The sequence below is a fragment of the Calonectris borealis genome, chromosome 2 (assembly GCF_964195595.1).
Source record: "Calonectris borealis chromosome 2, bCalBor7.hap1.2, whole genome shotgun sequence".
Lineage (NCBI taxonomy): Eukaryota > Metazoa > Chordata > Aves > Procellariiformes > Procellariidae > Calonectris > Calonectris borealis.
The window spans coordinates 143,562,925-143,581,711 of NC_134313.1; the positions used below are offsets into that span (position 1 = coordinate 143,562,925).

At 42.1% G+C, this 18,787-nt stretch overlaps 1 protein-coding gene across 8 annotated transcripts in view; it reads right to left on the bottom strand.

Annotated features, from left to right (window-relative positions):
• The window catches only part of DYNC1I1 (dynein cytoplasmic 1 intermediate chain 1), a 197,433-nt gene that overhangs the window by 27,810 nt on the left and 150,836 nt on the right, over positions 1–18,787 (bottom strand). For all 8 annotated transcript variants that reach the window (XM_075143716.1, XM_075143718.1, XM_075143714.1 and 5 more), the window contains 2 exons: positions 16,678–16,811; positions 13,860–14,004 (listed from right to left, as the gene is read on the bottom strand). In XM_075143716.1, coding sequence (XP_074999817.1) covers positions 13,860–14,004; positions 16,678–16,811 — 279 coding nt within the window. The remainder of the gene's footprint in view (positions 1–13,859; positions 14,005–16,677; positions 16,812–18,787) is intronic.

Below are 18,787 nucleotides of genomic sequence, written 5' to 3' on the forward strand. Positions count from 1 at the left end.
TACGAAAAACTATAAAAAGCATCCGGAGATTTAATTGCACGACTTTGTCCTTTGAAAAAATACTGAAGATACAAAGGAATCAGGTTGTATAGGCCAGTTTTTCCTATACTTGAATTAATGAAAGACACTTTGAATGATTACAGGATCAGGTCCCAAATTTTCATAACTGGCCTAATTTTTTTTGTGCATTTCCTAAGAATAGAAAACATTTTGTTCTATGTGACAGTAAAATGAAGTTAGAGCTTGAGCTTATTACCTCAAATTTATATAACATTTTTATTTCTTTTCCAAAGGTGGAGTTTTGCAAAAGAAAAGGAAAAAAATTACAAGAATATTTTCTTACCTAAACAAAGTCTTGTTCTCCAAACATATGTACCTGGTTAGTATATTATCAGTACCAGTAGAGTTACTTACACGTGTTAATGGAATTACTTACATGCCTGTGCTAAAGCATTTGCAGGGTTGAGGGCCAAATGAAGACAAAGCTTTTGAAGAGGCAGAGGTATTTAACAGGAAATTTCAAAGTGAATCTCTTCAGCTGTTAGCTGGGAAATAGTATTTAGAGTGGGCCATACGGATCCACTATGTCTATCTGCCGTATTGTGTATTTTCACTGAAAACATCTAATTTAGGTTCAAATACATCAACCATCTAAATGCTGGAAAAATGGGCATTGAAGGGAAAGGAAATCTGGTCAACTGCTAGGTATTTTTCTTATTCGTGGGAAATGTGCTGCGCATATAGAACTTTAACATTTAATATCACGGGAGAAGTAACAAAATTCCACAGAAGTAAGAGAACTATTAAGATATCAATCAATCATCAATCCAGGGCAGATTTCAGTCAGAATTTCCTTTTTGACAATGTATCAAAACTTGTTTTGATCTTATTTTGAGTGTGACACTTCATGCTCTTTTTAGTTCTGCCTGTTTATTTTCCAATTCATGCCTAAAGACCAAAGCATTAGAAGGAAAGGTCAGGAGATGTGGTTCTAGTCTGTATCTTGCTGTTCACAGGCTGTACAATCTCTGGCAAATAGCTTTAGCTGATGTGCCTCAGTTTCCCTGTTAGCAAAATAAAAACACTTTTGGAATGCTGGTATCTGAGGTGAAAAGCACAGCAGATATGCAGCGTGTATTGCCTTTAACATAACAGTGGAAATATTCAGTCAGATAGGAATTCAGAGGGAAAATCTGGACAACGGAATAATATGGCTTTTGAGAAAGATCTCAGACGTGCAAGGAATGACACACGAATGAAGATGAATAGGGAGTGGAGCACTGGAAGGAAATAAGAAATTGCAGCCACGTGAGCAGCCCAAGCAAAAGGCAAGATCAACTGCAGTGTGGTTGGGAAAACAGGGAGAAATCATACGGCACCACCAGGCAGTGGTAGCGGAGCTGAGCTACAGCCTTCATAGTGCCCCCAGTACCTCTGCCCTCCCAGCTTGACTAGCCTCCAGTGGAATAAAAAAATATTTCCCATACTACATCTTGTTGTCTTGCACCATTAACTGCGTCAGGTCAGGCTGGAGGTCCCTCTTGCTTAGCATCCTGTCTTCAATAGTAAGAGCGAGTGACCTTTCTTAAAAGCTGACATTTCATCCCGGTCTGATTTTGCCCACTGAGAGCAGTTATGTTGGTTTCATTGTGAAGACTCGATTTGTAAGGTTAAGTGTGTATATAAATGTTTACAGGACTTCCTTACTGTAAGCCTCTTAACTAAGGGCCCAGGCCTGCAGATTCTTTTAATGTAAGGATTTATGAGTAAGGACCAATACCGACCACTTTTAGAAAATGTTGAAATGTGGAACCATGTAAAGGTCACTTTAAAGCAGTTTTAAATTACCAAAACTTCAGACTTACACAATCTATAACTAACATATGGCTATTATAAAACAACTGAAATTTAAACTTGATGAGCTTTCATTCTTAAATATCAACCCACTCTGTTATTCAATAGAACAGAAGAAATAGTTTAAAGCGGTATCTTCAGACAAACTTGGGCCAAATCTACTTATTACTGTAAAAGAGAGTTTGGAGTGAAAATGTGGCCCTACTGAATGATGGAGTTTTGCCATTGATTTCAATAGGACAGGATTTGAGCATTTAGTGGAAAAAGCGAAAAAGCCAATTCCAAGACATGTGGGTTTGTCTCATTTATTTAAGCATGTCGTCAAAATCTATTGTTCATCCTCAGTGTTTGTATACGGGCATTGTTTAAAAGAACAATGCAGAGTGAACATTTTAAATACATGGGAGCTGTCTAGGAATTAGCACTTGTCTATGAAATAAGAAACTCACCTAAATAAATACTGCACATTTATATTAAAGAGGTCTTTTTTTCCACATATAAATTTGACCAGTTTATTCCACTTCTTATTTGCATAGAAGAATTTTCTTTAATCCAGGAGGCGCCACACATAAAGTAGCTAATTATCCATATACAGGAATGTATACATATCCACAGGTTTTAACTAGCATCTGACTTCTGAAAAGCCATGGAAAAAGCTATTGGCTTTGCCTGTTTCATGAAAGGAGCGTTTTACACGTTGGCACAATTTCTGTGTGTGTCAGCTCCACCTAAAGGTACTTCCCTAGACTGTACCTTCAGCAGTACAGATGTATGGTGACACCACAGACTTTGTTGTCTCCCCTTCTTTCTTTCTACTCCATTGTCTTCCATTCTAAAGACAATAAGCTGAGCGCGAACTTCTGGCTCACACTGTGTTAACAACAGCCATGAGTGTTGTGCGGTATTGTAAGTTGATTCAAGCTAATTTGATTTTTCTAGGTGTGCAGCAAATATGACAGATTAATTAGTCCTTGGCATAGAAACTTTCCGAACGAGCTGATGTGCTTGTTTAGGCTCAAGCTCCAGCTCGCGGGCACTTGGAAAGAGCAGAGCCAGAGCGGTCCTGAGCAGAGTGGCTGCTCTTGTGTCTGGCCCTTGAACAAACCAGGGAATAGACGGTTGGAACTAGGTGATCTTTAAGGTCCCTTCCAACCCAAACCATTCTATGAATTTGGCCCCTATTGGGACCAAATATTGTATAAATAGCCTTTATTCATTAAAAAAACCCAAACCCCTACAAAATGGTGTCAAAGGAAATAATCTCTTCCGGCATAGATAACACACAGGGAAGCAAACCTCTGCTGTCTTTATTTAAAGCAAATGCTACGGCGTCACACTGACCACAGGGATGCAAAAGAAACCGGGATAAGGCTCAGCTTGTGGGACTTCCACTCAGGCTAGGATCTGAGCTCTATCACTGTTTTATAGACCCTAGCTGATAGGCCCAGTCTTTTCCACCTTGAGAGAGACATCTTACTACTTTGATGAATCCAGGCTCATCTTTTCCTTTCTCACCCTGCCAGTTAGCCAGGCCAACGCAAAAGATGCAGACAGGATAAGCAGAAACTAAAAGCTGCTGGGAATTTTGAGGCAAATACTCCTCAAATCAACTTTACCCTGGTTTTGACCTTTCCTCCTTCAACAGTCCCCTTCCTGGGTCACCAAATGTTAGCTGTTTGGGGTTACTTGTGCATACCTCTTGTGGTGGGGAGCAAGTCCTCCACTGTGTATAAGGCTCTACTACTCTTGTAAGCCTGCGTGTTCTCCATTTGTATGGAGTCAAAGAGGCCCTGGTTTTTATTCAGACTGATTGATCTCCATGGGAATTTTGCCAGTTCTGGATTGCCATGTTTCTCCCAAATCTGTTTTCTAATAGTTATGATAATTTAGGATAATCTGATAGCTCCTGCTTTAATATTATACTTGTGGGACTTGACTTAGTTCAGATTATGCTAGCTTTTAAAAGCTACAGCAATCCCAGGAACTGTTACGAGATGCCGTAAATCAGAGGCGCTAGTTACAGGTACATCCCTGATGGCTCAGCAAAGCCTCTCTGCGTTCTCCCCAAAGGGTATCATTATCCCACAGACCCCGATACTATACAACTCGCAACTTGCAGTCTGCTCCACATTTTCCAGGACTAGCCAGACCTTCAAGGATGGCAATGGGAAAGCAAAAGGGGGATGTTTATGCTCTTCAGCTTTAGCCACCCAATGTCACTGGTTAAAACTGAGGTGTTCTAAATTGAGTTACATGAGTAACAGCTCCTTTATTTGTCTTTAAATTCCTTTTGGCAATCAGATTCAGTGCTGAATCACAGATGAACCTCTGGAGCTCAATGGACATTTCACTGGCCTATGACCTATGTACACGTTGTGTCATCTCACTGTCAGATGATTATTAGGTCACTGAATGAAGTATAAACTGCATTTTTGGGCAAGGGAACAGGCTTCATTTTTACATTCAGTAGCAACAGAGGGGAAGAAATGAAGGTGGAAATGATCCCTACACTATTCACAGCCCTGTTTTATTTAACTACTGTAGTGTTATTACACTACGTTTTTGGCATCCTAAAAGTTGCAGACAGTTAAGGCAGAAAACTGTTCACTTTTAGAAATGATTGTTCTTGCAGAGATACTGAAACTGTTGCCTCTCTTAATTGCCAATAATAAAAGAAAGTCCAATATTTTTGCATAAACATGTGGGAATTATTATAGATGGAGGAGGAGACAAGGGTAAGACCAAAAGGAAAGAGGCTATGAGAGCAGACCAAGTCTGGAGATAACATGATGATTACATTTTTGTGGTTTTCTTCAAAGTCAAAGTGTCACGGGTGAGCATACAAGAAGGAAGCGAAGGAAAAAAGGTTTGATGATTGGCATGGGCGATTTTAATGAGAACTGATCTTAATGTCTAATACTGTGGCATGGAGAGAAAAAATAAAAGAACTTGGGAAGTCAGACATCACCTGACTTTCAGGAGCATCAGAAAGTCAGACAGCAGAGCTTTCGGGGTCTGTGGAGATAGTCTGAAAGCTATACTGACAGGTAAACTGCTTATTTGGTTAATCCTCCTTAACTGTTTTAAGTCCACTGCAGAGATGTGACACCTTCAGGCTGCGCTGCTAGACTTCAGTTGTTCGCTGTGGTCTTCCAGCTCTCTTCTACCCTGCCTTTCCACTTACTCAATGGAAAACGATCTTTTCATTGTCTGAAGAAAAGAAGCAGAAAGTATGACATTTCTCTTCACCACTGCATATTAGCTGAGGAACTATTTTCAGTGAGTTTGGTATAAATGTGTATTACTTGATGTCTAATGTAAATTTAAATGTATTCATGATAAGATATCCGCTTGCCACGGATGAACTTTACAAACATCAGAAGGTATGTAAGGCCTTGAAACTCTACAAAACAGTCTCAAGAAAGAGACTATAAAGAAGCTAATATGCAGACTGGGTTATAGTGAGGCACCAGGGAGGACAGTGTTCCCCAGCTCACTTTTCTCCCCAGTTCCTACTGGCCAGGCTGGTGTATGCTTGTTTCTGTGTTTTAGATCATCCAGTTTCATTCCCAGTCTGGAGCCCCTCTTACTCCACACTTGCGAGAGTTGTACCTACAGGTTTCCACTGCTTGAGGTTTAATACTTTCTGCTCCACTTGCCCACATCAAGCTGGATGCAGTGTGGATGGCAACAGTGGAGAAGCCTGTACAGGTATTTGCCATTTGTTCTGTATTTCCTCAGACTGCTGACTTCATCGCTAAATCAAGTTTTTATTTAAAACATGCTTTAAGCAAGCCAGCACTTCTTCCTATCCAACTAACTATGCATTTCAGTCACATGATTTCTTTAGAAATACTATAATTTTCTTTTGGAATTTCTACCTCCTTCTAAAGATGGCTGAATTGCTTCTTTTAAGAAGCTCAAAACACTATAGAAGGTCTTGTTGTCCCAGCCTAGCAAACTGATTCACAGTTTCTGTAGCTCATACTCCTGCCTTTGTATTACTATATTCCTGGATTTTTTTCAGAGAAGCGCTTGGGGGACTTGCTGTGAAATACGAGCCAGGTATGGTTTTGCTAGCCTGACAGAAGAATCACCAAATCCTGGTCAGAGGAAACACTGAACACAGAGTGAAAGAAGGGTGGATTTGGTCTTCTACCTCCAGTTGTCACTCCCTGTTTATATCCCACATAGGTGAGATCAGGAAGCAGAGCTGGAGAGCGAGTGGGATGCTTTGGGAGAAGCTGGATCACTGTGCTAGTGCTCTCCCACTGTGCAGGAGAGGCAGCGGCACGCACTTACGTCCTGAGCCTACTCCTCTTGGAGTCAATGGGACTGGTCTCCCTGCTTCAGGCCTCAAGTTGTTAAAGAAAGCTAGTTTAGCTCAAATTGCGAGGTGAGGAGGGGAGCGGGATAATGTAGCTGTGGTTTCAGGGGGTTGTTTCCCCGCCCTGTGACTCTGACGGGAACATTCAGTATGAGGCCTCTGAAAACTCAATTTTTCTTTTTAATGGAAAATGCTGCTTTGTCATGGCCCAGCATTGCATGTGGACTCGGCGAATTACCGGGCTTTCAAGCGACGCTGCTGCTGCAGTTCCAGCTGCCAGGAAGCGCAGGCAGGAGCATGGGGAACATTGCAGGACGGCTGACATGGCCTGATGTTACAGCACCGTCTGCTGAATAGTCAAGATTAGTATTTGTTGCTGCTGCCACCAGGATGCCCGCAAAGCTTTCACGGGTCAGCAAGCAATGATTTTGAGGCTAATTATTATTGAAGAGAACTCCATCTTGTAGGATTTTGAATACAGTTCCTTTTTTTTACTGATAACAAAAGTCTCTCACATAGCAGAGAAAGAACGGCTGCATGAAGCAGGTGGGAGAAAATTTCCATTAGGGAAGAAATCCTGGGCTTTATATATTGATAATTTTCCTGAAATGTTTCACTATTACATGCGAGCCCAATCCTCCAACATAACTCTGCAACAGAACAGTCAGTGGGAGGTTTGCATTTTGATTTCAGGGGAAAAAGGAAGCACGACTTTGTTTTGTACAGATTATATGAGCTCCTGAAATCCAATTCTGCTTTCCATGTGCAAATAAAGCTTTCACTGGCTACAGCCGGATTTATGTTAGGGTTTTCTGAAATAGAGTTTAGCCCACTGAGTTTTCCAGAACAGCCTCGGTATTTTAGATGACTGTTTTATTTTTATGTGTGTGTGTGCCATTCTTCATGAAGCATTTCACAAAGAAGAAGCATGGTTCGCGTGAGTAAATGAAATATGTCGGCCAGCTGAAGAATATTTTCCTATCACTTTTCAAATATGACTACACCGAAAACCAAAATCATGAGAAATATTTCATGTGAAGAACTTGGGGCTGATTTCAAGCCACCTGACTTCACTTTGGTTTTGCTCTTTAAAATTACCTAGAAAATACCATAATCTTCTTTTTTGTACAGCTGGATGAGAGCCAGACCTCTGGCTCCAGAGGTAAAGGGCAAAAACTGAAAAAATCCTGTCTGAACAGGCAACTCCACCCTCTTCCCCAAGTCAGCTTGGCCTTTTGACAGAAAGTGAGCTCTGAAGCAAATTCATTCATTGCCTTGTTTTTGGACAAAACTCAAAATTCTGAACTCACATCACAGAGACACCATTTCCATGAAATCCAGCACGCTATTTTATCACCTTTTGTCTTTTCCTATAATCAGATAAAGTTAGCATTTGGACAGTAATTAATCAGATTAATCATTTTAATTGCTTTTATCAAAGAGAAAAGCCTGCACTGGAAATGCAGTGCTGTCAAAGGAAGGTGATTGCCTTATGAGCAGAGTCAAGAAGGAGCTCCATGTTGTGATGCAGCAGTGGGGGAGACCATTCTAGCCAGGTATCCAAAATAAGAGGGGTTAAATCATCCCCTGAGCTAGACATTTGAGCCCCACCAAAATCAATGGGAGGGAGGGATTAGTAAAGGATTCCACAGAGAGAAGAAAATAAGAACTGTTTGTATGCAGTCCACCTACTCCCAAAATAGATTAACGTTTCAGTCTCCCTCTCAGTACATTGTTTCTTTTCCTCTTTTTCTTCTTGATGTTATTTCTTATGCCTCCCTAAACTCTCCAGGCCCTTTTGAGGTCACCCACCATTGCACTAGAAACAGATGCAGATTGCATCCAGGTTCAATGGGGTGGTAGGTGCAGAAAGCCAGAGGTCCTGACACCCCTATAGTTTGATTTAGCATCTGGTCAGAGCACACCCTGGCTTTCTTCTGCTTGTATCTTAACTTTTCTGGCTGCAGAATCAAGGTATAGCTCTGTGTGTGTGTGTGTCATGGGATAAAGAGGCTGATTCCTTCCTGGCAGTGGTTTGGGAGAAGCCAGAATAAGAAGACAGATCCAGGAGCTCAGAAGTGCTGCCACGTCTGCCAGTTTAGATACGACCTGAGGCTGTCCAGATGCAAGAAAGCCATCAAAAGCTACAACAACTGATTATCTGCCAGTTTTGGGCTCCTGTATAGTCAGTGGTGGGAAGTAATGGTGGTATCTCCAAGAGATATCTAATGTATGCGTTGCGATTACTTCTTTCCAGTGGCTGCATAAGAAATCAAAGTATGGAAGCCCTAAATAACAAAGGATCCAGGAGGATCCAACTTCATATGCAGTAAGAGTCATCTAAAATGTCTCGTGCTAATGTGAGAAGACTGAATATGGCCCAAAGGATTTAGGAAAGCTTAGAAAATAACATGAAGAATGAACAGGTTCAAGACTGAAAGTAGTGATACTTTCTAAATTTCACTAAGTCCAGCTCTCATCTACACTTAAGGGTATGCAAGTTAAGGTACATGAGTAACCTCAGCATTTCACCAGTCCATTTTGCTGTTGGAGACCAGTCTGATCCTGTTATAAACTGGAGAAGTAGGGCTGGCCCCAAGTGGACAAAACTGGTTTTCATCAGAAGTGTCAGCACATTAAAATCAAATCTTTACTCTGAGAAGATCCTACTTTCAGTGAAAATAGAGTTGTTCGTAGGCACAAGATACAGCTCAAAGCAAAATGGTAAGATCATCACAGCACTTCCTCCCCTGGGGGAAGACACATGTTCCAGTCCTACTCAGGCAGACCTTTGCCGGTGGCTTGGTGCCCAAACCACTGGCTTCCAGGAAACTCTTGTGGAGCTCCTACAGTCTTCTTAAATAATTGCTTATTCACTGGAATAGGAACATCTTCCATAAGGCAGGGGAATGCTATATACCATTAACCACTAACATCAGCTTCTCTAAGCTGTGATCCCCTCTAATCACCTGCCGTGGGACTTCACTAAATCAAGTAATTGACTCCAGCATTTCCAATTACAGTTAAAACAATTTTCATGAGGGAGAATTCACCAGGCTGTTCTAATAGTTCATTAAGTTTAGTGTCCTTTTATCACGACTACATGTTTGACTACATTTCTATTTGGATCTTTAACTTCAGGCAATGCTATCTATAACACAAGAGGCTCTCACTCACCCACTTAATGTGATTGAAATTATACTAGGAAAAAATCTGAGCCAGCAACCAGATATCTTGATACATGGTATATGTAATGTAAAAAATAGTGAATTCTTAATCTTAAAAAAAGTGACGACCTGACCCTGTTATTTTAGTAAACTTTAAAAATTGCCCACTTCTGAGTGCATTGTTTTCTTGGTGACTAATCCACACAGTCATGTAATGCTCTGATTCATTCTGCTACACTGTCTTCCGTCACAGTAAGTTTGGTCTATCGAGTTGATCCTATCAGATCCTATCAGCCAGGATTTTGGGGAAGGGGACTGGGGGGCTACGGGTACCTGTCTTTAGCACCACCACCACCACATGCTTCTTTGCATTCTTCTAGTGATAGGCTTCAGCTTGACCTCTGAGGAGATGGTGTTCAACCTTTAGACCAAATGAAAACCAGTGAAGTTTGAAAGCATATGTTGATAGGAAGGTATGAAAGTGCAAGGTAAAATAATTTACTCCAAGAGTCAGGAGGATTGGGTCATACCAAGATAATCAGCAAACAGATGGGCATAAGATATGGAAGGTACAGGCACATAGCATAGAAATGTGAATTTTTGCTGTTTAAAATGTGGTTTCTCAAAAAGCATGACAGACTGCAGACTGGAACAACACAGGACACCAAAAGAGAAGAGCAGTATATGAAGAGCGTAAGAAAGAGAAGACAAAGAGAGGGACTAGGAAGGAGCTATCATTGATGCACATGCTAGGAAGGCAAAACTGAGCACGGACACAAAAGTAGGTTGTCTGTCACTGAAGGCATACATGTCCTCTGGCTCAATTCGCCCTTGCTAATGGTTATCTGGTGGTCCTACTACCAGTCTGCTCACCTCTGTCCCTCCTTCTGATTATGGCTCTCACCACCTTTACTTAAACATTAGGCAAAGAGGGAGGTAAGCATGGATGGGGATACAGCAATGCTGTTACAGTTATTCCAATCTCTCTTCTAGTCAGCTGCCCATCTGACCATGATTTAGGCATAGATGCAAAAGGAGAAAACCAGTCATTAGCACCTCCCCTCAATGGAAGGATAAGAGATAAAGGAGACGTGAAGGATGAAAGAGCTAACAAAATCCAGCTCTCTATCCAGACTATTAACTCCCTCAGCAGCAAACAAGCCATCTTCTAGGCTTTAGCTGAAACTAGCTTATGTTTTGCTACGCTTTAACAATTCCAAGCTAGGTCCTGTCCCTTGACACAATATCTAAAAATTCACACTCCAAACAGCAATTGCTGTAATAATAACAATACTTACATTGCATTATTTAACCTCATGCTATTCGTTCATGAGCATTAGTGGTTAATTAATTAACAACACTGAGCATTTCCACTTAGCATTTTACCTCTTCAAAGCATCGTACAGACAATACCTAATTAAGGGCAGAGCTCTGCAAACACTTCACATCAGGACTTCCCTTTGACAGCTCTGCATCGAAGGCTCGCTCACATCGTGTAGCATGAATTCAAGTTGAAAGCCCTATTGACTTCATCAGGAACCAGGTAATGCCCTGGCTATCAAGTGACTATCTTTGCAAATTCCTTTTCTTTTCCTGTTGCTTCTGGTTGCTTGCTATTCACCCAGGGATCTAATTATTGGCTAATGTGATGGGTGATAATGTGACCCTTGTATTAGTGTTATCTACAAAACCTTCATTCTTCCGTTAGTGAAAACCTTATTCTCAGTCACCTGGTTGAACTGCCTTTGGATAGAAAATGTGTTAACCACAAAAACAGATTATAAAATGTCAAGCCAGAGTTTTTAAGGGACATGGTGCTTTCAATCCATCAGTCAAATGCCTGCTATGAAAGTGCCTTTCTTGTAAGGACCCCAGGGTGCTACACAACATCAATAGACAATATAAACACAGAGCTTTTATGGTTCACTTTACAATTGGACATTGACTCTGAACCTGTGAAACAGAAAGGAATTTCATTTCATGACCAAAGAGGATAATGTGCACAGGATTAAGTAGACAACATTGGTAGAAGCAGGAAAGCCATTCGGCATCGGATGCTGATAGAGAGATTAAATTTACAAATAAGAAACCAAAGGAATAAACCAATTCTGAGTAAACTCTCATAAGCCAGCAGTAGCACTCAATGCTTCATATCAATCCACTATTTTTTTCAGAGAATCACACATGCTGATGGGTTTATTCAAAGCCCACTGATTGACTGGACCCTGACTATGGGAACTGAAGAAAGAGAACCCTAAATATGTAATAGTTCCAGCCAAGACAATTATCCAGACAGTATGGAAGGAAACTTCTGCTGGAGTCAAACTGGGAGAAAAAGAAAACATCCATCACAGTTCAAGAACTTGTCAAGTGTCTCAGAGGATGTCTTCACAGGGCAGTGGCTGGCAGTGCAGCAGCCTGGGGCTGCTGCTGCTCAAACGTGCTCCAGAAGCAAGCAAGCGACCCAATACAGCAACGCGGCTTCCAGCTCCGAGTGGTGCTGTGGTGTGTCACGTGCACGTCACAGCTCACATCAGCTAGGTCAAACAGCTTTCTCAGGAAGCCCCTCTTGCCAGATGAGCCACAGCTTGATAGATATTAGAAATTTAAATGGTTTGGTTCTTTGAAAACTGACTGTATTGAACAGAATCTGACCTAACCATTTTGGCACTGAATTCTTCCCCAAGGATAACTGTGCACTGCTAACTGCAGTGCCTTTGTGCCCAAAATATGCTGTGTTAGTGTTACTGCTAACTTCTAAAATCCCAGGAGTTTTAAAATACAAACCAGGCCTTATTATCCCTTAATATAATTTCATTTAAGCTGCAGATGGATGAGACCCTTATTGCATATTCAACCTCAAGCTGAGGGTCAGATATTCATCCGAGACTTTTCTGGACATGTATGTTTGGAATTCAGTACCTGCCTTTCATTTCCCCCCCCAGTCTCCACAAATTCTTTTCCCCTTACTCAGCTTCAACTTCAACCCTCCAATATTCCCTTGCCACCAGTTACCACTGTCCAGGACTCCCTTATCTCAGACACCAAACAGCCTAGCCAGCCCTAACCAGCTAACACCTAAGCTCTCCATCACTTGGTTATCCTGCAGCCCTTTCTAACGTTTACCACTTAGGACCCATCCCAGACCCATTCCAGCCTGCCCATGACCACTCCCCTGGACCACTTCTGCATCGGGTAAGGCTGAGTCCACTGATGTATATGGCTACATGCAAATTAGGTAAATCGTGCACCTTTCTTATAACGAGTTTCCTAAAATGTAACGCTCAAGACAAAACCGTCAGCGCTGGTCACTGTTGATCAGGAAAATATACCTGTTAATTAGCATGCACATTGGATCAGGCCGTTAACAAATGCATTGTGAAGCTACTATGGAAGCTGATTCAAGTTATTATCTAGGTAACTGTGCTTCTGTTTCCAGCACAAGGCTGTCACGTAAGCCCTTCTGATCACTTTTGTATTTACATTTGCTGTGCATCTGTCCTAGCATCTCCAAGCCCTGATGTCTTGGAGAAACACTTGCTGAGATACTTCCTGACTGGGGTCAGCTTCCAGTACTGGAATTCTGCCGGGTGCAGCTCAAGATGTGAACCAAAAGCAGGCATAAAACCACGGTTAAGACAAAAGCCTGGCATTTGGAAGGCAGTTCTCTACTCTGGTGTATGACAAAAATAACTGTTTAGATGATTTATATAATTAGGATTTTGCCTCTCATTCAGCCTGTACAATGAAACAGGTTGGACTCTTTACTCTGTCCCACAGTTCTCACTCATGCTGTCGTTACCCTATATTCATACAGTTCTATGGAGGTGTTGGGGTTTCAAAGCTTCACAGGACTGTGTATTCATTTCTGCTGTTCATAGTGCTCTCCCTGTAAGTGGTCAGGGGGACACAGCCATAGAGTAGTCAGCAAGAGATCCATGGTAGTCATGAATGTAAGTTCCATCATGTATTTCCTCCCTGCTTCCAGCCATCAGTGTCTAATGTCATTGGGACAATTTATACTTTTTGGCTATCACAACCTCCTACAGCAATGAATTTCACGAGTGATATTGATTGCATTAAGTCATACGTGTGCTTCTCCTGTTGCTTCATCAGAAGAAAGTGTTCCTGCTGCTGCACCACCACGGTGCACAGTATTAGCCTTGCAATTTAGCCTCACAGAGCGTGCTGGATGGATTGTTTGATGACTTGCAGTACGAGACATCCTGATCTCCTTGCCTAGTGAAATTGCTCAGCACTAGAGTTAATACTGAAGGACGGGCCAGCTGAATCTACCTTTAAAGGGCAAGGTATGCTCCAGGGCGAATACGGTTGACACAGTTACACTAAGTATATATTTTACTTACAATTTTATCACTATGCCTATTCTAAGCATAGCCTTTCAATTAATTGATTCTTAGGACTTGATATATAGTCAATATTGAAATATTTCTGACAACAGCATTTTCACAAATGGCATTACCCATCCCACCCCAGCTCAGATTTCTCACCTTTGTAGTCCACAACTTGACTGTCCAGTCAAATGATGATGTGACAAAGAGATGGGAAAAGTCAATTGGACCCACTGCCATGTGACAATTGATTCCTGTGACGGGTCCTTGGTGGCCTTCAAAAATTTCACCAATGCCAGCTTTACTGCAGGAAGAAGAGACATTTGCATTCAGAGAGTGATTTAACATCTGATGACTGAACATAATTTTTCTTTACTCTTAGGTTCCTGTTTCCTTTTAAAGTTCCATTTAATCTGTAAATCTCTCTCCTTTCAGTAAGGCCTTTGCCTGCAAAGGTTTACTGCTGTGGGCACAATTAATGCTCAGGATCCAGCACAGGGAGACTTTCTCTTACTTCTGAAGACTTGCCTTACTCACTTTTACATACACTGTCTACTACTGTAGCTTGAAATAACATTTACATATAATTATAAAATAATTCTACATTATAATTATACTATAGCTTATGCCTTTGAGTAAGCCATTATCACAAGAAATAACCATTAAAATAAAAATGCAAGTATGTTAATGACTTGTCATGAGCAATTCTTTTCTCTTAAATATCTAAAATAACTTCCACAGCAGTCAGTCAAGTCACTAGGAAGCAAATCCTTTTTCACAAACAGTGAAGGAACTGTTCCTGTGATCAAGTATCATACAGTCATTACTTTGAACAAGGGGAGATGTGCATTTCATCGGCCTGAGGCTAGAATAGCTATTAGGAAGGAAAAATACAACGCTGTGTAAGGGAAAATGTGCGCAGTTTTCTTCTTCCTGGAAGCAAATGATGCCAGATCAGTTGTCAGTGCTCTCTCACAGTATATACAGAAAGGGGAATCAAGAAATTACCCTTTTAGTTACATTACAGAAAAATTACCAATGGAAGAAAATACATTAAAAATAGCCACAGCTCTGACGAGGCTGCCAGCCCTGTGCCAGTGTGACTACAGCGTACCCAAAGAGATGAGGAGCTGCATTGGAGGAAATTGGTCCCTCATATTGCTAGCGTGGTGTCCCCTCACCTCTCCTGTTGACCATGACAGTGTGGCCTCATTTAGGCTCCCCTGCCAGACCTCGCAGCGTGTGCTGGAGCAGGGGCCGAGTTCTGCAGTGCCTCTGCAGTGCTGGGTATAAAGCACACCTCTTATTTTATCCCCACCTGTCTGCCATGTAGTCGGCCAGATAAGGGAGTTCTGGAGCACTGAGAACACCTTGTGTATCTGCTGTGCTTTGACACACCTTTTTCCAGAATAACATATGGCGCTCTACTGTGCTGGGCTGGAGGACACAGGAGCCTCTGGAAATAAAATGGGGATGATAGCAAAATGCTCTAGGAAAGACAGGCAGGAGCAGAAAAGGAGTGCGTTTGTTGATGGTCAGCAGAAGGTTTGCTAAAAAGGTGGGCTAACAAGAGGATCTGGCACCTTCCTCCTCTTGTGAGGAACAAACCAGGCATGTCTGAAAGATCAGAAGTGAGAAATGCCCTTGGGCATGCTTCGTTTATCCTAGCAGCCTAAGACTAATTCAAACCATCATCTGCCACACAGCCTATCAGTATAATACCTAAATAGATACAATTTTGCAATACTGTCAGCGGTCAGGCTAAAATAAAAATATTTTAAAATAAAAATTATTTTGAACAAAATATATGTAAAACAGTAGGAATGTGTAATAGAAGCCTTACAATCTTAAACCAGTGTATTGATGTCTATTTGGTCAACAGAAACACAGAATATGATAAAATATGAATTCAGAGAATATTGCAAACTACTGAAGTGTAGGGGTGAGCCTTAAATCTATGAGTGAAAAAAGTTTGTTCTTTACAAAAGCCTTTCAAGCATCCCAGAGGATGAAACTACTACCAGAAGCTAACAGAGCATGCTAGCATTCTGCAGATTTACAGGGTGCAAACTAAGGAACTTGCAGTATTAAACTATACCCTGGGTTATGCGAGGAAGGGATATGACCACCGTGTGTGAGAGAGCACAGGGTACCAGTCCTGGGAGCAGGTCAGCCAGAGCTTGCGTCCCCGCGCGGCACACTGTGGCTACGTCCATGTTAGCAAATAAACCAGGCAGCAGCCCAGACTGAGGGCAAACGGTGTGGCGTGGCTCCTGGCTGTACAACAAAACCCTTTCGCCCTCCTGGAGAGGGTGGGCATGTCCAAACTGCCCACCGAGAGCGGGGGCCAGGAGGGCTCAGTCTCTAGCCTGGCTGTGCAGATGCAGCCTGCAGTGCTGCGCGGGAATATCCAGCGCTGGATGGCCGTGTGTTGGGACATGCGTGCTCTGTTTCTCACGTGCACGTGTGCCCATGGTGTCTTTTCTCTGATATATGCCTGTGGAGACTGAAGCTGGAGCTGAGGATGGTAAAAAATAAAGCAGATTACCATCTCTTATGAGTGGTTTAGGCCTGATTACCCTGCAACAAAACCGTTTCCTGGGGCCTGATTCGACCTGCCCAGACATCTCAGCTAGCTGTCTAGACCTCTGTCTCACCTCACGGGTGAGGAAGAGGCATTTCTGATGTCCCAGTCATCTCTTCTTCAGGCAGATGTCTAAAAAAGGTAAAGGAAATCAAACCCTAAGAGCAGTCATTGCTCCCCACCAACTACGCAGGGAGCCTGGACAGCTACCCCAGTATAACAGGCTGCAGCACAGATACTCAGTCAGGCGACTCCTGTCCTAGTCGTGTGAAGTAGAACAGCACACACCATTGATTCAAGAGAAAAAACATGAAACACTCTCCACACACACTTGGCTACCTCACGCCAACACAGGTACACAATGTTATTTAAGTACAAAATCCTGAACATCACCTTCCATGACGACAGGCTGTGTAGACTGTTCCCTCTTCACTGCCAACGACGAAGTTATTGACATCTCCAGTTGGGAAAGCCATTCCTGTAACTGCCACTGGTTTGGACTTATTGTACACCAGTTCCATGCTCTCCTACCAAAACAGGTCTTCGTTATTATTCTGCGATCATCCTTTTGTTTGGCTGGTTTTGTTTTTTTTTTTTTAATTAATTTCTAAATGTTACACAGGGTAGCAGGAGGGGAAGAAGAACTCATTTGACCCAGCCACAGGACAGTGGTTTCTACATAGGACATAGCGAGAAGATGCAATGTCATAAACTAGGATGCACTGCTCCTGCCATCCCCGCCACTGTCTGTCACACGTTTGAGAGTGGCTGGAAGGCACTGGTCTTTGCTACATCATCTTAAATCAGGCAGAGATGACAAGTGAGAATTTAAAATCTAATGGTGCAGAAACTAAAGATAATACCTTAATGGTTACACTTGCCAGCCCCAGGCTCTAATAAAACATGCAATATCCTTCTATTTACAAACATTTTTGAAATCAATTGTTTGTCAGGAAACACGTGTAATAGCGTGTGTGCCTGAGGCATTTATCAGACTGTGCTATTTGTCCCTTTGCAGAACAAAAAAAAAAGTTGGGGTCCTGTCACTACCACCATTCTAAGCATTGCTTTTCAGGGATTTTCTGAGGTAACCATAAACACTCCCGCTAGACTCCATCATCAAGCTACAAACCAGCAAACATATTTTCTTTTTTCATTTGGTAGCTATATTTCAAAGTAAATCAGCATGCCCATTTTTGCTATTGCAAGTACAACCAGCATGAACAGTTTGTGGCCATTGGAAGATGCATATGATTTGAGCAGATTTTGCACAACTTTTTGGTTGTTCAGCCTAAATGGTGTAACCCAAGAATCCACAAAGGGACTGAATGATTTAGCAATTTTCATTTTTAGCTATTTAAGTGGGTACGTTTTCTATGTTTAAAATGTCTAAGCTGCTATTCTTCTAGGGCCAAAGCCTGTAGCGTTTTTCTCAGAAGGGCTTTTTACTGTAGCTGAAGAAAGTGGGCATCCCTGTGAGAGGAGAGGGCTGCAAATCCATAGAGAAATACTTTTGCTTGGTTTATACTTTTCTTTGAAATGCATTTAGTTCTACTAAAAAGGCAAAACAAGACCTGGAAAATGCATTGGCAGAGCACCCACGGACCATATATTTCTGTGAAAATCTTCTGGGGTGAGATCATCATTTAGTGTCTCTGTGGAGACACAGCCGGAGACACGGCCAGATACTGTGGTGGACTCTCTCCTCCCAGCGCCTACGCCATGGCTGTACACGAGTGCTCTGGATCTGTGTCTTTGGAAAGTTTCAGACTGACACACATCAGCAACACTCTACTCCCCCCAATTTAAAGCTATGGCATGTAGCTTGACATCAAGTCCTGTGCCTTTCTTTTCTAGATCACCATAAGCCATGCGCCAAACTTCAGCGTAATGTGGGGTGTGTTCCCATCCTTGTTGAAAGCCAGTTTTGGAGCAGGGAAATTCCATCTGAGTGATGAAGTACCGAAACTGAGATGTTCACAAATCTCTGCTTCAAAATTTAGTATTCCAGTAAGTGAGTACGTAAGGGTGGGATTTATCTTCTTGATGTTTAAGTGAGAAACTGAGGAAGGGATTCAGGTGCCTAAACATAGATGTCTGGGCCATTTCAGATGCCTTCACTTCTATTCCAAAAGAGTATTGGTTTCTCATAGTCCCAGGACACAAATACCACACCCATACTGTTGCCTTAGATGAGCGCGAGCAACATGATCTAACTTTGAAGTTGGCCTCACTTCGAGTAGGGGAGTAGATGGGACGACTTCCAGAAGCCCCTTCCATCCTAAGATTTGACAGTTCTGTACCCAGGGTGGGTATCTGAAACGGTATTTCACACTGGGATGGGATGAGGCATCCTCCAGAAGTGCCCAGTCTCTCTCTACATTAACTGTAAAGGGAACTGAAATTACTAGCTTAGACTTGACATGGACTTAACTTTTGGATGGCTAAGGTTAGGATAGAGGAGTCCCACCTCTTGTGAAAAGCAAATAATTCGATAGTAATT